The 23,823-nt window shown below is 42.1% G+C and overlaps 1 protein-coding gene across 25 annotated transcripts in view; it reads right to left on the bottom strand.

Moving 5' to 3' along the window:
- The window catches only part of MAGI1 (membrane associated guanylate kinase, WW and PDZ domain containing 1), a 627,461-nt gene that overhangs the window by 114,229 nt on the left and 489,409 nt on the right, over nucleotides 1–23,823 (bottom strand). For all 25 annotated transcript variants that reach the window (XM_082726709.1, XM_082726685.1, XM_082726703.1 and 22 more), the window contains 2 exons: nucleotides 15,463–15,582; nucleotides 1,052–1,258 (listed from right to left, as the gene is read on the bottom strand). In XM_082726709.1, coding sequence (XP_082582835.1) covers nucleotides 1,052–1,258; nucleotides 15,463–15,582 — 327 coding nt within the window. The remainder of the gene's footprint in view (nucleotides 1–1,051; nucleotides 1,259–15,462; nucleotides 15,583–23,823) is intronic.

Here is a 23,823-nt window from a genome sequence, read left to right as displayed (position 1 = left end):
GTAATTACTAAAGTGTGGTGATGTCAGGAAAGGTTACTAGGAGAGGGTTAGATCTCATATGCTGCAAATAGATAACTTCTCCATAGCGATACTCTAAAATATTGAAGAAATTAGTTAAGCAGAAGAAAAACAGGAGAAACAAGCTTTCGTCAAAGTCACCATATTACAAACTGGATTGACAAATGTCTGGTACAGTTGCGACACCTTGAGTTACGGCCTAAGGTCAGACCCCCATAAAGCGAAAAATATTTTTGAACAGTTCTGGGTCACTACACTCACTCAGGAAATATACATCGTAACCTCTGTGAATGGTGCCCCTAAGAACTGTGCAAGACACAGTCTGCAACTGTCTTACCCAGAGGCATTGTCCTTGAAGATCCCCTCATAAAACACAGCATACCTAAGCTTGGAGGCAGATGGTCCTGAATGTATATTTAAATGTATAATGCAATGAACAATATATGCTCTGTAACAGAGAATACATATGTCAGATATAATCAAGTATTTATTACTTTTCCATCTTTCTCCATTTGGGGGCAAAAAACTGCACCAGGTAACTGAACACAGTATATAGTTCAATTACAATCTCTATTTACAAAGGTAGGAGACAAAAGGATGCTGCTAGCCTTCCATATGACATCAACGGATACTGAGCTGTTAAACAAATTCTCATATTTCCCTTTATAGGTCATCAGGCATAATTATGGAGCAGTGTCAAGGCCAAGAAATAAATGAACAAAATACAAATATCCTTAAAATATCGTTTTGAAGAGAAGGAAACAATGCTGATTATTCTTGATTCCCTTCTACAGACATTTCCCTCTAGCCCCTTTAAGATATGTGGGTGAAGTTAAAATAATCCTGCAAAGAAGCATGAAAAATAGATCAGGGAAAATAGCACCTCTTCCCCAAGCCTTGCATGGTCAGTTCGAATTTCGTCAACCCTTCCAAGTGGTTCTTGAGAACAGACCCCTTCTCTTCGCTCTCCACCAAAGCCTCGCACCACCCCTTCCCCCAAATCCATTGAAGGGGAAGGTAGTCTGGTCTTTACCTGTAAAGCTACTGTTCATTTCAGGAACATCATCCTCCTCCTCGTTCTCCGCATGGACTATGCCAGCATTTTGCATATCATTGTAGGACTTGGTTCGCTTTGGGGTTGACTGCTTGGAGCCAGACTGAAGGCTTTGCAAGGCATCCGTCGTGATCACTTTCCCACTGACTGGCTGGCTAGGAGGTTTGGGTGTCCCATAATAGTTTCCTAGGTGATGGAGAGACACATTTGCATGTTTTAGAAAGAATACTTTGTGTTTTTTTTTTTAAGACATCTGAATCTCTCAGTACATTAAAAAAAAAATTTTTTTTTTTTAAACTAGAAAACCAGAACACACTGTATTTCATTTCTGGAATAGGTCACAAGAGATGTTGTTCCTACCCAGCTAGACATGATGATTTCCAAAGTCAGGAGGAAAACTGCATTATTTCATTGCAAAGAACCTACTACTAGGGCTAAAAACAAAGTCAGCTGTACTGAATACCAAAACTTCATCCTCATTACATTTGAAATTCAATTGGTCACCTTTTTATATATATGCACCAGCATAATGCTGAATCCAATTTAGAGTTCGCTTCAGAGAAAATAAAAAATTCATTATAGCCAGCACCCTTACACGCCTACAAAGTCAAGGTCACCTTCCCTTAATAAGGGGACTCCTTAAGAGGGAACCAGAGCACTATATAAAAAGGAGGATGGTGAACACCATGTGGCGCGTCTTTAGCTGAATGGCAGGCTTGACTCTCAGGGTCATGTGGGGTGGGAGTAAACCCTTGCCAAGTTTTAACAGAAAACTGTGTCAATGGTGGCATGGTGGCCACTGTTTTAGGAAATGTCCATTTCACTTTTAGGCACTTTTCCCAACATTTGACTCAGTGCATTAAGTGATTCTGAGCAGTACCTGGAGGGATTTTTACATTTTATTATTTTAATAAGTGTTTATATTTTTAATGTGGACCAAAAGAAAAAATCTAGCTCTACTAAGTTATAGTAGTTACAATAAAGTTTACTTTTAAAATTAAAGAGAAAAAGCAATATTTTTAAAGTGATTTTTTTATTTTAAAAGGCAACTATATATAATAAAACGTAATTAATTGAATAAGAATAGTAATGGCAGTGATTAGAGTTTCTTTTTGAAAACTTAAAATAAAAATGTTATTTTAAAGAATATTTCAAGTAAGTAATAGATAGTATGTTCAGATATGGACAAAGCCATAAAGGTGATTCATGAACAGCCAAAGTTTGAAAAATAAGCTTATAATCAATAATATGAAGTGACTACATGATAAAAAAAATCAGCACTAGAATGCCACTAATCCACTCACCAGCACACATCTTCTAAAGGAAGGTCAGAAAGATAAATGACACAGAGTCCTTCAATAAATCCTAAGCAATGTTTGTAATTCTTTGCTTACTAAAGTAGAATTTATACATAATATCAAATCTTGCACGCTGCTTCTTCCCAAGGACCCCCCCCCCCCACTGTCTAACCTCAGTACATGATTACGTAAAATACACTATATAACACAAGCACAAAAGCAAAAGGAGACAGTAACACGTTGCTCTGAATGAAACACACGGGTATTCAAGAGCTGGCTTCTACTGAGCCTTTGTTTTATAATTAAAATTTATTTTTATTACTATTATTTCTTTAAAATATTGTGAACCATCACTTATGAATATGCATACCCACTTTCTTTGACAGTGGTGTGACCGTGTGTGTCAGCAGGAAAAACTAACCACACCTGTTAAAACATGCAGTAGACTAATGGGTACCATGTTTGATTTGAAGGACACCAGAATGAAACCTATAAAACACAATGTGGAGGCTTATGCTCAACTCAATTATCATAGTTCTTTTCACAAAAGATGATGGTATCAATTTCTTCAAAACATCTGTCAGGTTTCTAACTTAAAGGTACAGGTGATGAATACAACCAACTTGGAGAAAGGCATCCCATGTATGTTTTTAGAGGCTAACGTGTTGCAAGGAAGAATTAAGGAGCACACATATGAACCAAGACTCTTCTTGCATTTCTTTTTTTTTTTTTTTAAAGATTTTATTTATTTATTTGACAGAGATCACAAGTAGGCAGAGAGACAGGGGGAGGCAGGCTCCCCGCTGAGCAGAGAGCTCGATGCAGGGCTCAATTCTAGGACCCTGGGATCACGACCTGAGCCTAAGGCAGAGAGCCAACCCATTGAGCCACCCAGGCGCCCCAACTTCTTTCTTTCTTTCTTTCTTTTTTTTTTTTTTTAACTTCTTGCATTTCTATAGAGTTTACATCTAAGGACATCCCCTATCTTTGCTGAAGTTGAAAGGAGGCCATAGTGTTGACCTTTTCGTGAACTGAAGACTATTAATGTGGTTAAGTAAGTAAAACAGCTAACTATTTAAAAAATATCTTTACATGGGAGGGAAAAAAAGGAAAGACAAACTCCAATGAATTTAATTCTAACTCCTTCTGATCACTAATCTACCAAAGTATCATGTGTATTTTTAAGTTGGAAGTAAACAAGTCCCAGTGTCTATGTGAAGACTCCTCCACTGAAATATGGGACCAAAGGATGGGCCCCTTTATTCATAATTTTATAATTACAATTTTACAAACATAATCACTCACTTTCAGTGCCATGAAACCAAAGCAACAATCAGGAAACTATTCTCACTTGAAAAATCAATGAAAACTTAGATACCCTCAGTTTTTGACAAAAATAAATGTTTGGAAAACAAAAGTTCTACCCAAATTTGACAAATATGTGTGGATTTTCCTCAGTTTTCAAGTTCAGAATCTTTCTTAATAAATGATTAGCAGATTTCTCAATGAAGTTATAAACTCCTCCAAGCAGCCCACTTATTCATAGTTATTTCCTATTCCTGAAAATTAGTTTAAGATGGCAGACCCCCCCCCCAAAAAGTACCTATTCTTTGGCTGACCATTCACAATGGCTATTGTCAAAGACAAACTATTGCGTGAGGAATGTCATTCAGGTTAACCTAAGGTGTGGACATGAGTTATCTAGCACACCAAAGCGGAAAAGAGACAGTTTAGGCTTCCGAATCCTAACTGGCTCTGCGATTCTAGGCATTTAACCATTAAAGAGACAAACAAAAAGCCCTCTTTGTTCTCTTCTGTAAAACTGGCATTCTAAGAATAATTCATTTTTTAAAAATTAAGCATTTTCATTTTTTTTTATTATGTTACATTAGTCACCATACAGTACTTCATTAGTTTTTGATGTAGTGTTCCATGCTTCATTGCTTGCGTACAACATCCCATGCTCCATGCAATACGTGCCCTCTCTAATACCCATCACCAAGCTAACCCATTCCCCCCACCCCATGTCCTCTGAAACCCTCAGTTTCCCAGAGTCCAGAGTTTCTCATGGTTTGTCTCCCGCTTTGATTCCCCACCTGTCCTTCATTTTCCCCCTCCTTCTCCTGAATACCTCCTTTCTATCTAGAGCACCTGTTTGGAGGATAAAAGGAGATGGTCCACTGAAAGCCTCTAACCTACACCAAAGTCGGCTACTACACCGAGCCTTGAGGACTGCTCCTTAATGTTCACAGCTTGTTTCAAATCTCTCAAAGGAGCTCATTCCACCCTGTTGGAAGGATTAACAAGACATTGTGTCTCAGGTGCCTGCCACAAGATAACTCAATACTCTTCCTTTACTCTTGTAAAGGAACAAGCAAAAGAACCTGCCAATGATGAAAGAGCCTTGGGCAAGGTTTTAACCCTCAGTCTAATACACCCTCTGTGAGACAGAAATGACAGCCTGAGTGACCCCAGGATTATTGTGAATATCAAATTATTTAACTTTCTCAAAGGTACCGTGTAAACTATAAGGGGTTATAAATGGGAAACGGTGCAATTACTTAAATCCCTCCAGCATTTCTTATTACCCATATTGCCTACAAATGTTACAGAAAAGCTTATTTCTAGGAGTTCTCTAACTACAGGGAGTTCAACTTTCCTTCACAGATACATTTTTCCCCCATGTATTCTAAAAAATCATTTGAATTACTCCCTAACATAAAAATGGAGGTTGTGTTTTTTTTTTTTTAAATTTAAAAGACTTTATTTGACAGAGAGAGCACAAGCAGGCAGAGCAAAAGGCAGAGGGAGAGGGAGAAGCAGACTCCCCGCTGAGCAGAGAGCCCAATACAGGGCTCGATCCCAGGACCCTGGGATCATGACCTGAGCCGAAGGCAGGTGCTTAACCCACTGAGCCACCAAGGCACCCCAAAAATTGATTGTTTCTGATTAAAATCTGGATATACTGAGAAGTGCTACACAACAAAGCATAAGCTCTGGTTCCTTGGATTCTGTCCATTCCAGGCAATGTTGATGACAAGTGTGTGACCATGGCCAATTCACCTGGAACACACTCGTTGCATTAAGGATTTCTGCAGAGAAGCTGTTCTCTTACCCTGGGTGCGTCCCTGTCCTTGCCAGGCCAACATCTTGGCCCCAGTCAAGAACAGCCTCCTGAAGGCTGATGCAATGTGAAACCATGGGTGTACAAAGGGACTGGGGCACAGCAGGGAGGGGAGAAAACCTAAAACTTCAAAACAGCTTTGGTAAGTTACGGATTGGTTTTAGTGATGTGATTCTGGGTGAATGTGGTTTTGGTCTCTGGACTTGTGGTGGGTGGGGTTATGCCGAAATCCCATGTTGCCTTCACCATGGGATGGGCAAGATGGGTGGTGCACTTGCCATCGGCCAGTCACCACGGGTTCCACTGCCTCAACCCGCCTTCTTCATTTTCCAAGTCTAGCTGCCTGGCCCTGGGCAGGTCCCACACGACTCATCAAGTCTCCACGCTGGTCAGCACTGGGCCACACCTAGCCACAGTAGACCGCAAACTTACAGATGGTACAGGCAAGAGACTCCCTGTGAGGAATACGCGTGGCATGTAATGCTATTAAAGAAAAATCATATGAAGAATTATAAGTGATCAAAAAATTAATTTGGGTCACCACCTAGCAGGCTTTACAGCTTCTGAGTGACACGAGCCCGACTGTCCTATAGTCTCCACGTTAGCCAACACACACTTCCTGAGGTGGCCAGGCTCGCTCCCCAGTGGGAATGCATGTGTCTCTACAGCTATTTTCAAAACCGGCTCTACAATAAAACTTAACACGGATGGTGGCTGGGGAGGGAGGAGAGGGCAAGGGAAGACAGAAGAGGAAGCTGCTGCTGGCCTTAATTAACAGGCACAATCTTTGGCCATGACCAAGCCTAAGAAAATATTTTCTGACATGCATTTAAAAATTAATGGGGACAGCAAATCAATTTTTAGAGCTTGATAAAATATTTAAGGAGGACCGTAACCCTGAGTTTTAAGCCAGAATGAATCAAATTTATGTGACCTCTCACTTTGTACAAGTTTAGTATTCATTCATTTCCCTAAAGAGAACTTTTTTTTTGGGGGGGGGGAGAGGCAGGCACCATGCTAGACAGTAGAAATAAGATGTAAAGAGGGGACTAAAACGTGATCTTCACAAATGCTCTGTGTGGCCTACGTCAGTTTTCTTAAATGTCATACAAACCATAAAGTTTAATTGCAATGGAGACTCTGGTTGAGTGGGTCGCAAAAGGACCCAAGATTCTGAATTTCTAGCTAGGACTCACCAGCGAGGAGCACTGGACCACCCCTTGCATAGACAGCAGAGGGAACCAGGTCACAGAAAACGATTCCTCTTTAGTAGATGAGGAACGCGGAGGCCAACAGCGGCAGAAATGCCTGCCTTAAGAGTCAGGTCTGGACCTGGCTGGTCCAGGGTAAACAGTGCTCGGGTTCTTTGGACGCCGGTCTGTAATTCCACATGGGAGGTGGGTGGAGCAAGGGACACTTGTCTGTCTTCTTCCTATGGAACATGGTTTTGAAAATAAGCAGAACAGCACGGTAGTGAGTGCTGACATGCTGGAATCCATAGTATGCGTCTTCAATGGGGCAATATCACCTCCAAGGACGCAAAAATGGGTTTGATTCTTCGGGGTGTGGAAGGATAAAAAACGCCTTCCTCTTTCTATGTGTAAAACGCAGAGGTACACAGAGTCCAGAAGGCCACAGACATCCCGCTTACCTGTTTTTGCCTAGCCTCAGGGTCATGCCGCCAACCACCTGCTTGTCCTCAGAGACTGTACCTCTGACCCCCCCCCCCAACTAGATCAAAGCTGCCCTGAAGTGTCCTCGGGAAACCATGTGCCTCTCCTTCCCGATGCCCTTTGCTGTAATTATTACACAGCTGAGTTTGCCAATATCTGTCTTTACCTCCAGACCACAAGCACCAGGAGAGCAGCGACCACATCTGCTTGTGGACCACGTTTCCAGGCCTGAGGCAGTGCCGGGAATGAGTCAATCCACAGGTAGGGACAGCACACAGGAACGCCAGCCAGCCCGGGATGCGCCTCCACACCTCTCTTGCGGATCTGGTTTTTTTTTTAAGAGTATGACTCACCGCAGCCTCTTCCCAGTCCATCAAAATCACATCTCGCTGACTTCGGATCCGCGCTATTTCACTTTCCGCTTGCTTGCTCAGCACATGATGGTATCATTCCTACAAACGCCCATCACTTTCTTTCTACTCTTCCCTGGCTTACCTGCTCCACCCCAGGGAACCATGATTTGCACACAAAGGAGGACAGTAAGCCACTGTCCTCTAATGAGAAGTTTGTTCTTAACACTGCCATCTGGCTTTACACAGAAGACTGAAGAGGGTAATATAATTCAATAGCTTTGTGACCCTAAGCAAGGTAAGGGACCTCTCTCTTCACAGCCTCAGTTCTTATGGTATAAAGACAAGAACAGCACTCATCTAGCAGGTTTTTTTTGAGTGATGGACTCAGATACTACATACAAAGTACTTCACCATTGTGCTGGGAACAATGTTCGCATGTAATGAACCCTAGCAGTCTTAAGTGCCACCTACTGTTGGAGGCCAGTATAAGCTCTAAAACACAGAAGAGGGTACTGGTGTCACAATGTATACTGAAAGCACAACCGTGACTAACATTTATCTTGACTGTGCACCTGTCATGTCACTACCCATACATTCACTTACTCTCATCTTTATTAATAATCCTATGGGGAAAAAAAAGACATTAGTAGTCCCATTTTCAGATGAAGAGGAGATTCACACAACATGTAAACAATGACTGGCACTTGCACACCCACTTGTCTGTCCCCAACATCGATGATGTCAACTCAGAGGAATCTCTAAGGATCTCAAAGCAGGGAGTGGAGCAAAACTATCCTGATAGCAGCCTCTCCAGCTTCATATGCTGAGGAACAGCCAATCGCAGCACAGATTCCCTTTGGTTACTTTCATTATCAATAGAGAACATTCCACGGTGGAGTTTGCCAACAGAGCTTATCACGACAGACGGCTTCCAAGGCCTGCCAAAGAACAGGACTCCAGACCGTCTCATTCTCCTCAATGACAAACAAGAACTCTCTTCACCCCTGCTTTATCTCTGTGTCCCCAAAAAGTATACTCTTGGCAGCTGCTTTTTGGTAGACCTTCTAGGAAGCAAAACAATAACATTATTGAAGGCTGACATCCCTCTCCCTCATTGACATGCAGAAATATGCAACCCATAACTCCAATTTGAAATGTCACACTGGCGCCGTACTTCCAATGCTGGGGGAAAACCTTTGCGATGCCTAAAGTGTATAATCAGCCTCTTCTACCCAGAGGCATTTGTAAAACAGGCATGTTTGGAACCACGCCCACTGAATAGTTCATCCTTGTAAACCCTCTCCTAGAGAAGTCCCAAGGGCTGGCTGAAGCAGCAACCTGTCTCTCTGAGTGAAAATGTCAACAAGAAGGGAAAAAAAAAAAAAAAAGAAAGAAAGAAAGAAAGAAATCAAAGCAAAAGCAAAGCAAGGCAAAGAGAGATGGTGCAGCTGATTTATTTTAAGCACCATATCCAATAAATTTGTTCATTGCCACAATTAGGAAGTCGGGCCAAGGAGGAAAGACACATTTATTTCTCTTTTCTTGGCCTTGATGTCAAATTTATCTAATGACAGAATGAGGCGTTGGTTCAAATTGCAAAGCCGAGATCAGTTATGAGCTCCACTAATAACTTCTGTGCTTTGTGAGGGACAATAGTTAGACTGCTTATAGAGACAGGTGGGACCTCGATTCTGTTGGAGTAAATCCAACTCTTGGTATTAGAACTGGCGGTGCGTGGAAAGTTCCATCATGCTTTCCCAAGCCCCACCACCGAACCTGCCCTTTTCCAGTTTCTTATCTCAGCAAATGGTACCAGCATCTATCCAGTTATGTAAGACAGAAACTAGGAGTCATCCTAGGATGACTACCGTCATGTGCATCTTCTACTCCTTCTTATGATAACTGATCCATTGCCAAGTCCAGCTTTTTAATCACATAAATATCTTAAGATTCAGTCCACTCATCATTACCACCGCCATCACCATCACAGCCCAAAGCTAACTCCATCTAGGGTTGCCAGAGAAAATGCAAAACTAGATGTTCTATTGTTTTATGTGTTAAATCTAGCTATCTAACTCCAGCTCAACCATTAGAGCTCACTCCAATTATTACTTCTACAGGAAAAGCTTTTCCCCACTCCACAGAGATCAAATCTTCCCAACCTATAGTCTCTGCTACAGACCCTAGCGTACTCACAACTGTACACATATGTCTGTGATTATTTGAATATTGAGTCTTGTGCTCTACAAGACCTAGGAGGGCAATGATCATATCCAGTTTTGTTCAGCATTTTTAATGAATAAACAACTGGTGAAACAAACCAGGCATACAGTCTACAAAAGAGGGGTCCATTTCCAAGAGGCAGAATGGGAAATACTGGCATCCTGGTCCTGCCTGGGACATGACTTGGGTGATGGGCTTTTGGCCAGGCTTTGTCCCAATTCCCTTTAGTGCTTTAGACCAGTCTCTCCCAGGACCTCAGTTCTGTCTTCACAGGAAATGACCCCACCTCACTCCCACCTTTAAAATCCTAGAACCCTGCAACTCTAAACCCTGAACACGTATGGACAGTTACCCAGCCCTGAGGTTTTGTTGCCTTATTCTACTTGTCTGCCATTTTACACGTCACTGAATGCATCCACAAAAGAAGATCCAACACTGCTCTGCAGTAACATGCTCTTTGGGAGGATTTGAAATTATCCTTTTTAAAGGAGCTTAACTCTTAAACATGCACTTAGCTCCCTGAAGTCAGCTGAGTGAGAGGGGAGGCTCCTTCTCGAGTAGGTGCTCACCCTTCGCTGCAGAAGCTTTTGTTCTAGAGCAGTGCTGTAAAACACAGCACCCACCAGACACCTGTAACTATTTAAAGTTAAATTAGTTTAAATTAAACTAAATCTAAAATTCAGTTTCTCAGTCACAATAGCCACCTGCGGCTAGCGGCCGCCATATCAGGTGGCTCAGAACCCCGAACATTTCCATTACTGAAGAAAGTTCTGTTGCATTGCCCTGGTTCTAAAGAAAGCAGGGCATGGCTCTTTGTCCCTCCTTCTCTAGGACCAACGTTCTGACCTTCTCTCGGGTTCATCCCACTTGCTCTCTCTGGATTCAAGCCTCGAGGCCAGGGCAGACTTTCAAACTCAAACAATGTCCCTGAGTCTCTCACTTGAAACCATGAGGTCCTCTGACAAGCTTCAGTAACTGTCCCTTCCACAAGGGGGTCTCCTCTGATGGGAGATGAGAAGTTGTGCCCTTGCCGTATGTTTCTGAAGCACCCTATTTCCCTTCTCGGAACACACATCGCTTCTCTTGAAATTGTTCCATTTGCTTCATAACACTGAGGGGCTGCAGAGGACAGACCCTGGGGCTAGGCAGCCCGGGTTTGGACCCAGCTCTATTCCCGGCTCCCCATGTGAACTTAGAAAAGATAATTGGCCTCTCTGGGCCTCATGTCCTTCTTCTGTAAAATGAGGAATCCACTGTACCTACCTCCCAGGACTGCTGGGTAATTAAGTGAGCTGGGGCATATCACACACTTTGAAGAGCACCCAACACATAGTTTATGCCAGACAAGTGCTGGCAAAAATAAATAACTAAAAAGCACAGCATCTTCAAAGGCAGGGCTGCTTTGGTCTTCTGTCCCATATATCACACCTCAGGCCACGAAATGACACCTGAGGCAAAGCGAATGCTCCATTGCTACTTGTTGAATTGAACGGTGTACGCGTAGACGGGCTTGCTTGAACCCCGTACTGCCGGGAACGTACTGTCTAGTCCTATTCAGAGCAGTGCTAGTGAGCTATCTGTGCAGGGACGCTCACTGCCGCCATGTTCACAAAGTACCCAAAATGGCGGGGCGGGGGTAACATCCTACACGTCCACCTGCAGGGGGTGGGTCGGCATACACTGGGATACCCCACAGCATTTTGAAAGAGCAAGATAGAACTGCATGGGGCGATGTGGAAAGATTTCCAAGATACGTGAAGTAGGAAGGACAAGAATAGAGGGAAATGATCGGGAGTCCATAGGTGCATGCCCAGTGTGTGTATGGTTTCTGAACCCCTGCACTAGACCCCTTTACTGTGGCCCCCAATGGGGAGGAAGGGAAGCAACTTGGACTTAAGTATGTTGACATTCTTTACTATAGTGAGGATTCCATCACGTACATTTATTACTTTTACTGAAAATGAGCAAAGTGTCTTGCATTAAAGCGTGTTGTGGGGGTGCCTGGCTGGCTCAGTCAGCTCAGTTGGAGCCATCCAGGCAGCCCCAGTGGCATGAATAGCACACAACTCTTCACCTCAGGGTCCTAAGTCTGAAACCCACATTGGGTGGAGGGACCACTAAAATAAATAAATAAGAAAAAAGTCTTTTCCTCTCTGGAACCAGGACAGGACAAGAGAGAAAAATCCAAACAGGAAAAAAAGACAGTGAATCCCTGGGAAGTAAATAAAGATGTTTTCCTGGCAAATGCCCTGGTTTACTGTCGAGTGGGAGGGGGAGGAGATGCACCACGGTGGCACTTTCGGACCATGGTGTGTGTAAATCTAAGAGCTGACGCTGATGGAGAGCTTCCATGGGTCAGACACTGTGCTCAGCTCTTTCCAATTATTGTCTCATTTAATCCTACCTGTGAGGAAGCGCTATTATTATCCTCATTTCCGCAAAGGGAAAAGGGAGACACAGAGCATTAAGCGACTTGCTGGAGGGCACACAGCTCCACCGCCAAGGGGCTGAAATTCCATCTCAGGCAGGGCGTCAGGCCAGCCTGCACGTTTGTTAGTGTCCGACAGACAGAGCCGTCGGGGCCCGTCCAAGGGAGGCAAGGGCAGAGGAAGTTCTCTAAAGGTCTAGCCAGCCCTATTCCTTGAACGGTATCTGGCATTTCATAAAATTCCATTTTGCTTCAAACTTATGAAAGTCAACATAATACACTTCAGTGGGTTCCAAAAATGTATGAGCTCTTTCATATGGTGGGGAAATTATACAGCTAAAAGGTCAAAGGCTGACAAACACAGAACAATCAAATGGCTGAAAAACGGACTGGGTTATTAATGCTGGGCATGAGAAGATCTCAACTCCAAAACAACGCAGCAACGCTCACAGAAAGACGGTTCTATACGAGACGACTGGACACTCTCTGAAAAACGTTTCCCTGTTGCTATCTACCATGAAGTTAGGTCAAAGTACAGATGAGTAATTTCTACAACTTTGTAGGTACATTCGGGATATTCTCCTTGGGGTTTGCCGGTAAGAGTATGAGGATGTGAAAGTCAGACTGAGCTGGGTTTGGTTCCAGGCTCCAGCATTCCAGAAGCAGTGGTACAACCTTGAACATGTCCCTCAATGCTACTTGGTCTCAACTAATCCATCTGAAAACTCTGTGATAACAGTTACCTCTGCCCAAGTGATACAATTAATTGGGAAACAAAGTAACTCCGCCTCCATGTCATTTGTAATAGAAACAACTGGAGAGAATGACTTTCTCTTCCTTGTTTCCCAGACAAGTTGTCCACACCGCGTGCTTCACTTTTCCAATTCAACACATACTCTTTGGCATTGCACAACCACTCTCACCCTCAACCTTTCCAAAAACGCACTTTTTTTTTTTTTAAACATTAAGGGATTCAAGCTCCCCAGATGGGCATAATAACAGATTCCAAATAAGAACAATTCACTTTCTGCTAATGAAAGAGGATTCACATTTGCCCTATTCTGGGCCACGTGAATTTTTAACTAGATTTGCATTTGCAAGACAACCTTGAAGAAGCTCCTGGAGAGTCCACTTAGCCTCCTTTCCTCCCCTCACTGAAGGCTTTAGTGAATTTTCCTTGCGCTGGGTTTTCTCAGACCCCCCCCCCCCAGTTTCCCAGCCACCAGTCAAATCGCAACACTTTAAGGAAACTGAGACAATTGATAATTAGCAATGCACTCAAGGGATATACTCCTGAATTTACAATCAGAAATTTGATTAACATCTAAACACAGCCCAGAGTATATTCACAATTTGGAAATGAGCAGTAGGTAAAAGATAATGCTCTTCCTCCCAACCCCCCTCCAAAAAATATCAAATCATAATCAGTGTAACTAAAATCCATGACCATTACTTAACCTTTAGCCACTGCCTGGAGAAAGGGCTATTATCATATCAAAGCTATAATATCCCTAATAAAATAATAGTCCACTTTTTATGGGGAGGGTATGGGCTTTGGTGAGTGCTGTGAAGTGTGTAAACCTGGTGATTCACAGACCTGTACCCCTGGGGATAAAAATATATGTTTATAAAAAATAAAAAATTTAAAAAAAGATAATAGTCCACTTTGTATGTACATTTTGTTTTTAACAAAAAGAAAAAAAATTACTACTTGAAAATGTCCTTATGATCACCAAGTAAATCACCTCTTGTGATCACCAAGTAAATCACCCCTGTGATCACCAAATAAATCCAAATGTTAAAAGACTGTAAAGAAGTACACACAATAATTTTACCAAGTTAATAATCTGACCTACTAAATTGTATATTATGCTCTTCTGTCTCAAATTAAAACACTCAAAAGAGCAATCAAGCTACAATATTGTTTTCAGAAAACGTACATTGACTTCCTTCCCTACATTTGGCTTTGACCCTGCTATCCCATCTGGGGGATCTCATCCTATAGACTTATTGGCACTTGTGTGAAATGATTTATGCCTGTGATTCAACACAGTAGTGTTGTGAAATATGAAAAATCTTTATCCAATGGGATAAATAGTTAAATAAATCATGGCCATGCTGATACAAAGAGATTACACAGCCATTTAAAAAACAAAACAATTCAAGTGCTCTATTACTGAAACTGTAAAGATCTATAGGACACTGTTAAAAGACCAAGGTGCCAAACATCATGTATTGTATACTACCTTTTTTACAAAATAGGGAAGAAATAAGAGCACATGCAGAGAACACACGTTTATGTACACACATGGCACAGGTGTCCTTGTATTTACATAAAGAAATTTCAGAAGGGTGAGCAAAAACTCACGGCACTGGATGTAATATGGAGAGAAAGGAGAATCTGAAATTAGGCAGATAAAGATAGATATACAAAAGAGATTTCTTATTTCATACTTTTGAGATATTGTGCTTCAAGAACCATATATATATGTATTATCTATTCAAAAAATACATTAAAAATCAATTAGTGCTTTAAAAAAATGACATTCTATTCCTTCAAGATTAAAAGTGATACAATTAATTGGGAAACAAAGTAACTCCGCCTCTATGTCATTTGTAATAGAAACAACTGGAAAGAATGACTTTCTCTTCCTTGTTTCCCAGACAAGTTGTTGTCAAAAAAAAAAAAGAAAAAGAAAAACAACTACCTGTAAGGTCGTATTTTGAAATTGACCATGATTCTTTTCCCACTTTTTTTTCTTTTTTCTTTTTTTAAAAGATTTTATTTATTTATTTGACAGACCGAGATCACAAGCAGGCAGAGAGGCAGGCACAGAGAGAGAAAAGGAAGCAAGCTCCCCGCTCAGCAGAGAGCCCAATGCGGGGCTTGATCCCAGGACCCTGGGATCATGACCTGAGCCATAAGCAGAGGCTTTAACCCACTGAGCCACCCAGGCACCCCTCTCTTTTTTCTAATACCATGCAAGCCCATACCTCACAACAACAACAACAACAACACACACACACACACACACACGTACAGTCTTCAATTAATAAAGAAGAAACCTCTTGGAGAAAAAAAAGAGCCTCCAAACTATTTTTAAACTATTTTTAAAGAGTGCCACAAAGCCTTACACCACATATTTTTTCCATCTTAGTAAGGTGAACTGCAGTCTCCTACCGTTGATCAGACTCCGCTAGTTCACAAAACACTCCTGCCTGCAGAGCTCTGGTGCCTCACCAGTGCCCAGGACAGAGGCAGCCTCACGGCCCTCACACAGATACACTCACCTTCATAGGTGCCGACTTCCAGAAGGGTCCCGCTCTGCTCAAGGTCCAAGAACTCCTTCACAGTCAGAAAGTTATAGTCCACGCCAGGCACTTCTCCTTCTCTGGGAGATCGGGTTGTGCCTGCAGCCGACAAGACAGATACACAAGACACCATCAGTCCATGAAAACAGGAAGCTCCCCATTCGGTTGTAATTGGAATAACCTGTTCTGTAAGCTGGACAGCCTAAGCCTACCCACCCATCTGCCCAGACAGGGACCTGGTAAGGACAACTTTTTTTCTAACAGCACAGCAGCCTCACTTCCACCCTCTCATGCTTGTGACCTTTGGATGGAAGCAAGAGCCATCCAAGCACCGCTGGGTAGCCTGGGGTGAGTTTTTATCATTTCTTAAAATGCACTGAATGAAAAAGGCAAGTGGGATTTTAGACAGACAACATTCACCATCAGCAGCTTTTACGACTCCAGTAGATACTAAAAAGTTATCCACCTTAAGCTCACAGCCTAAGGGGTTTATATTTTTAACAAAGGCCTCAAAATTCCTGTGTTTTGAAGGATATCCGGCAAGTTCCACTGTAATAAGCCCTTTGAAGAAAATGACACCCACTGCATAAACACATCACCAGAGAAATGCAATTGCCCAAGATCAGTGGTTGGCTATCTCCCAGGGATTAAAATGCTGCTGCTCTCGGTGTAATTAATAGGTTTGATGAAAAGAGGCCACCCGTAAGTTCTGATGGGAGAGAAGGGGCACTGAATTTGCTAGAAAATTCTCCCCTTGAGCATGATCATTCTCTCAATGACTAATAAATACAACAATTCTTCTTAAGAATAATGTAGGGTCTCTAGAGGATTTGAGTCACCCAGCTCAGGTGCTAGGCTCTGTGCCACTCTTTTAGCCTAATCTCAACCAAAAGTGTAGAAGTAGTGTGGAAGGAATATGATTTACACATAAACCAAGAACAGAAAACAAATCAAGAAGCAATTATGTGGTGTGTGCAAGGAACCTCTGTTAAATACTATAAAGCCTCAAAAAAGAGCAAAACACAGGATTTCTGCTCTCACATTCAAGTTAGGTAATATGATCCACATAACTTGCTTTGCAAAGCACCATACCTATGCTGCTCTAAGGTCGATGTTTTCCTACATAATAAGCAGGGATTTTTCAATATTCCTAAGGACTTAATAAGCAAGGATTTCCCCCTAAAACTTTAAAGCAATTCAGTAACCAGCTATATGTGCCTTGTGGCTCTAATGTTCTCTCAACACTTGTCTATGAGAATGATCATGTCTGCACACCTAACGGTACCATCCAGCATTTCTCTTAAGTCAAAAAACCAAAACAAAACCAACCACCAAAAAAACCAAAAAAATCCCCCAAACCAAAAACAAGCCCCTCAATACTTGTTGCACACTTAACTCAAGATAAATACATTTTAAATGAGCCTGGTTTTTCTAATATCTGAAATCAGAGCTTTATAAATAGCCTCAAACTCCCCATGGTATGGTTGTATTGCATACGTTTACTTTTCTGGAGCTTTCCGGTAAAGAAGCTGCTTGTATCTGAAGTCCACTCTTGTACGATTTCCTGATTTGTTCCTATTTCGGGCTCTCCCGACAGTTGATGACAAGCCCTTTCAGGTAGCTTACAATTTTTAAATTGACATCTTCGATGTCAGACACATAACAGGTACTGCATTAACACAGAGAATACCAGAAACTGTAGCTGAGCAGGTGTCTGAAGTGGGAATGGTAAGTTCAAGGCTTGCCACTCCTCCCCACTTGTGGTCTTAACAACTTAGGTCCTTGGCTTCTGTTATTACTCGGTTTCCTCATCTGTGACACAGGGATAATAATGGTACATGCACTGTAGATTTGCTGTGTGTACTGAATGAAATCAATCTATTAGAAGACATAGCGCAATAATCATCAGCACATACGATAGTTAATGTCATTGTTAAAATGAAATGAGTTGACAGGATGCTACAGTTCAAAGGCTATATATATATATATATATATATATATATTTATATATATACACACACACATATATATAGGAAAGGGGCAAGGCAGGGGCAATATATATATATATATATATATATATATATATATAATATATTATATATATATTTATATCTCATTACATCTCTCACTAGGTTTTTTTTTTCAGTGACTATTTATTGAGATCCCAATTCATGCTGGACACCAGTGCAGGCACTGGGGAAACACTGAAAAACAAGACCAAGCCCCTACCCTAGTGAAATTTACATTTTACTATGAAAGACAGAAAACACATGTGTGTGAGTATAACAAAATTTCAGGTGGAAATCACCATAGGAAACATAGGTTAAAGTGTCTCAGAGCAATATAGGTTAAAGGGCTTAAAAATAGCTTAGAAGAAGGAAGTCTGCCGGGGAGGAGGGAAGCTCTTTCAGGATGGGGGTTAGGGAAAGCCTGGCTAAGGAGGTACCGCCCAAATGGAGAGCCCTGCCAAGGTGTGGGGAAAGCATTCTGGGCAGGGGGAAGGGCCAAGAACTCTAATGCAGGAGAAGGCAAAAAGGCCAGAGGAATAGTGACAGAGTAATGGAAAAGGGTTAAGGAAAGCCATAGCAAACACTTCATATTTTATCCCAAGGAAGATGAGAAGCCACTGGAGGGTTTTCAGCCGAGGGGTGGGGGGAGGTGTTTGTGCTAGGATTCATTTTAAAAAGATCATTGAGGGGCGCCTGGGTGGCTCAGTGGGTTAAAGCCTCTGCCTTCAGCTCGGGTCATGATCCCAGGGTCCTGGGATGAGCCCTGCATCAGGTTCTCTGCTCAGCAGGGGAGCCTGCTTCCCCCTCTCTCTGCCTGCCTCTCTGCCTACTTGTGATCTCTGGTCTGTCGAATAAATAAAATTTAAAAAAAATCATTGAGCTTGACAGAGAACAGGCTTTGGGCAGAGCAGGGGGAGGTGGGCACAAGCAGAAGCAATGAGATCAGCGAGGTGGTGATTAGAGGGTCTATGGGAGAGAAAATCAGGTCGTGGTCAAGAAGAATAGGGCAGAGCTAGTAAAAAACCATCAGATTTCTATCATACATTGTGACTATTTCAAACAGCTGTAACACAGTCCACAAGATGGACGTATTACACTAATCAAGCCACAAGGGGTCTATATTCTGAAGACAGAGCTTGTTGATGGGAGTGGATGGAGTGTGTAAGAAAAACAGAGCGATAAAGACTGACATCCTGTTCTTTGACCTGGGCAAACGGCCTTGTGCCCTTCATAGAAATCAAGGAGACAAGGGAGGAAGTGGTTCTTAGGGGAAAAAACATTCATTTAAACATTCATTAAAGTTTCTCAGAGCAATACAGGTTGAAGGGTTTAAAAGAATCTTGGAGGAAGGAAGTGTTCGCTTCAGGACATGTGAAGTCTGAGATGCCTATTAGACACCTAGATGCAGAGGGTTGTGTACAGCTGACCAGGTAAGTCTGAAGGTCGGAGTGCAGGTTGGGACATAAAATTGAGAGTGATCAGTAAACCACTGGCATCTGAAGGTAAAGAGAACAGAAATAATCTTAGAGGGAGGGGTAGTATACAAAATGAAAGCAAAAAGTTGGGATTGAACACTTAAAACCCTGTAATTTTCAGAAACAGGGAACGGAAGCACCCCAAAGGAGACTAGGAGGTAGCAGTCAGCAAGGCAGGGGCAAAAGAAAAGGGTGTGATGTCCTGGAGTCAAGTGAAAAAAGCCATTTAGCCTGCTACTGGGAAAATGCAGTCTATAGCATATTGGGAAATCCCAGTGTGGGGCAAGAAGAGAAACTCTTTGAAACTTGCTTTGAGGGGATCTGTCCTAAATGTGTTCTACCCGGCAACTCAGCCTCCACACCAAAATTCCATTACCTGCCTCTATCTCCTATCCCCAGCCCCACCCCCTAAAAGATAAAGATAAATAAAACCAACAAAAGATTTGTTAGGTTTTTAAAGTCTTCTGAAACCAGACAATGGTTTTTTGGTGGGTTTTTTTTCCCCCCCTCTCCTTGTTGAGCCAACTTCTCTTTCCTGTATCTTTCAACCATGTTTTTAGAACCCATCTATCATACTTACTTTAAAGACAAGAGTCACCCCTGGGTCTTAATTTCCTGAAAGGATTCAAAATTATGAAGACCTTCAAAAATGCTACATTTTAGAAGAAAACATGAAACTCGTAGATCCCATTTTCCCATGTAAATAAATATGCTTAGTGGCCTTTGAGCTGCAGAGGAAGGAGATGGGGGCGGGTGAGTCTCCACCCACTAAACCTTCAGGGTTTATTACCCAGACAAAACCTTTCTACTCCACAGGCTAGCAGGAGGTTTACTCCCAGTTATCCTCTGAGCAACCCGCCCTGGGTCTGGGCCAACAGGACCAGGCTCCATTCAGTGACGCGAGGGAGAAAAGGGCAGGGGAGGGGGCCCCGCCTCCTCTTTTCTTCTAGCAGAATGACAGGCTGCCGGCTGGACACACGCCTGGCAGATGGCATTTCAAAGGGTTTTCAGGAGCCATCTGGGGTGGGTACAATTATTACAAACCACGCTTCTAACAAAGCCAGAAGGGTTACTTCCTGGCAGAAGAGAAGTAAAACAAATTCTATCATGTTCCTCAGGGACAGCATATTAAAAAAAAAATAATCACCAGGCTGACAAACTGGGGTTTTCTACAGCCCACAACACTGCCTTCTGCTTGTCTAGCCAGAAATCGGGCCAACAAGATCTTACAGTTATTAGCTTTAAGCAAATATGCGCAGTGCTCACCTCCTAGCCTCCAAAAAAACCAACAAACACACAAACAAAAACAGGAGTGAGAGATAAACAGTAGGAAAGGACGAACAGCATCCATTTATTGGATCCTTACTTATGTCCCAGGCGAGGTGTTAAGTACTAAATCCATGTTACTATATTTAATTGTTACAAGAAATATAAAAGTAAGGACTATCACTACACTCTTTATTGATGAGGAAGCTGAGAGTCAGAGAAGGAAAATAACTTCCGAAGGTCATGCGCACAATTAAGAAGGAAATTAACTGCCCAAGGTCATGTAACAAGTAAGCTGAGCAGAGCTATGGTCTCTTAGGGGGGGAAAAACAATCTCTTTAGATATTTATTTGTAGCAGCAGGGTTTGTAGCAAAAACAAAAGAAAAAGACCAAAACAAAAGCAGTCCTCCAATATGAAAAACTAAGCACCCATACATAGGGGAATGATTGAATGAAATATGGTAGATTCACCCTCAGGAAATTTTTAACTATGTGTAGAACAGGGAGATGTACACATAATTACCAGAAAGAATGTCCATGATGTTCAGTTAAGTGATACAAACAAGTTACTGTGTAAACTTGAATAATATGTAAAATATTGCTGCATATTATTAGAAAATAGAGAAGGAAGCCCTATGGGTGCTGTATGTTTTTTAAATTAATAAATAGTTACGTCGGTGGAATAATACTAACTCTTTAGCTGAGGTAACCTCAGGAGTGTGGGTTCAGAAATGGGAAGAGACAAAATGATTGTTTCTTTAAAGAACTCTCCTACTCTGAATTGTACCAATGGGTATGTAGCTGTTCTGGTGTTTTATAAACTGAATAAAATGATTATTTCTGGGGAATCTTTATGTATTTATTTATTTATTTTGACAGACAGAGATCACAAGCAGGCAGAGAGACAGGCAGAGAGAGAGGGGGAAGAAGGTTCCCCGCCAAGCAGAGAGCCTGATACGGGACTCGATCCCAGGACCCTGAGATCATGACGCGGGGCTCAATCCCAGAACCCCAAGATCATGACCTGAGCCAAAGACAGAGACTTTAACCCACTGAACCACCCAGGCGCCCCTATTTCTGGGGAATCTTGAGCAATCTGATTCCTGGGTATCCTATTCCAGTATCTTCCATATTAACGTAGTCCTTGCAAAAACATGCAAAAGAATTCAGGCTCCATGTGAATCAAGCAAACAACACGTTCCAAGGTTTCCATGTCACAGAAAGCCAGCACTGACATTGACACTAGCCTTTATATAGTAGATGGAAATATACTACATATAGGGGCATGTGGGTGGCAGATAGTTAAGCATCTGACTCCTGATTTTAGCTCAGGTCATGCTCTCAGGGTCCTGGTATTAAGACCTTAATACTAGGTTCCAAGCTGCAAAGACAGTCTGAGGATTCTCTCTCTCTCTCCCTTCCCTTCTGCCCCATCCCCCAGGCTGGCTTGCATACTCTCTTTCTCAATCTCTCAAAAAATTAATTTTTACTTAAAAAAAAAAACAAAAACGACCTCAATCTGTTCAAGATTTACACAGAGTCCTTTTTCAGTGTTAAAATGCCTACCAGATTTCACCAAGGTGGTCAACACCATCAACCCTTACCACCACCAGATCACAACTTAACACATTAATTTGAGCTACGCCCTAGTGAATGTCTCAGTATGAATTAGCAGTGCCTCCAAAAGTTCGCCTCTTAAAGCTTGAGAGGCTTCTTGCTTCTTATGCACCTTTTATGGCTCATAAACTTTTAGTGTACCTGGCTTGAGTGACCCTTGCTGAGGAAATCAGAAAGTGACCTTCCTTATCAACGCTACAAATCATGGCTCTATACAGAAAGGGAATTAGATTTGGAGCTCATCAGCTCTCTCTTCTTAATCTGAAAATTCCCTTGAAATATCCAATTGAGGCAGCAAACAAAATCTTAGGGATGGGACACAACACGCTGGTTCCTCCTGCTATGTATTCCCAGCACCATCAGGCTTTTGGGCAAGCTGTCGCTCAGCACCTGTCCAAAAGGTCTCAAGGCCAGATTGCTAATAGAAGAATCATTACCCTACTAAGATTAAATTGTTAATAGTCAATGGTTTCACCTGCTGTGAAATTAGTCTGGGTCCTGCTTATCAAAATCTAATAATGAGACTTCAAAAAATTAGAGTTCCTTCAGCTACCTCCAATGTTAAGGAAGGATCATTCTATATAATAAGGCCATTATGTGCATTGCTTGAAATTCATTAGATATTTGGGACAGGTGGATGCTGTTCATTTTTCCAGCTGATGGAGAGGGAGCACCGTTGAATGTATTATTCCCAGAAATTCACTCAGTCACTACTCACACAAGCTTGGCCATATCTCAGGATGCGCAATCCTGTTTACTCAACATTTGACCTTCAAATCAAACTTAAAAAAAAAAATGTTAACTACATTCATGTAAAAAAGAAATGCTTAACTGCCACCCAATGACTAGAATAGTTTTTAAAAATCATACAATACCAGAAGCTGCCATTAGTACAGAGTTGCTAGAACTCTCACACACTGCTGGTAAGGTTGCAACATGGTACCCCCACTGGGAAGAGAGTTTTGGCATTTTGCTACAAAACGAGACATAAATTCACAGTATGACCCAACAATCATGAAGGGAGAAAGACCAATCCCAAGGATGTAAATCTCTTCATGCCCCAAACAGATTTAGAAACAACAGATCCATGAACGTATACATAGTCTTACGTGTTTGATAGACTTGAAAAACAAGCAATTTTTCTATCACACCTTGTATGCGGAAACAGGCCCCCAAACGTGTCACTAGAATGTGGACTCCATGTGATCTTCCTGGATGTTTAAATAGAAACCAGTCACTTTTACCGAAACTTTTGTATCACCACACGAAGTATCCAAAAAGATTTGGGGACGGAAATCAAACGGACCTTTTCTCATGACAGAACAGGCATTTGTTTAAAACAAGTCCACTCTGATTCTTCCTCGTGTCCTTTCAAATCTACATTCCTTGGGAAAGAGACTGAGGAAGCATAGCAAGGCTAGGCCATAGTACAGGACTCCTGAAAGTGTCTCTGGACTAAGGGAAAAAGAACAAAAATATCAACGGCTGCTATCTATTGAGCATTTACTATGTGCCAGGGAATGGCCAAGTATGTACATCACAGAGGACAGTATCCTGATGCTTGGGTGAGAGCAAAGCTTGTTAGAATTGCCTCTCCCCACCCTCCCTCTTCCCCTCCCCTGATCCAGGCCAGCTCGCTTGCTCTTTCTTTCTTTCTCTTTTTTTTTTATGGAAGAGAGAGAGCCAAAGGAGCAGTACTGAGACAGGAAATAGGGAATCAAGGGAGAATCTTTTTAAAGATTTGATTTATTTACTTGAGAGAGAGAAAGAGAGAGCATGAGGTGGGAGAGGGTTTGAGGGAGAAGCACACTCCCTGCTGAGCAGGGAGCCCAATGTGGGGACTCCAGGATCATGACCTGAGCTGAAGGCAGACGCTTAACCAACTGAACCACCCAGGCGCCCAGGCCAGCATTTTCTAATATATGCTTGCACGCCTTTCATTCTCTTGACAATTATTTCTAAGGTGCTGGCT

This window comes from Mustela nivalis (genome assembly GCF_964662115.1).
Source record: "Mustela nivalis genome assembly, chromosome: 1".
Taxonomy (NCBI): Eukaryota; Metazoa; Chordata; class Mammalia; order Carnivora; family Mustelidae; genus Mustela; species Mustela nivalis.
Note: the sequence above shows the minus strand (reverse complement) of the source record. Positions and strands in the feature narration are given on the sequence as shown.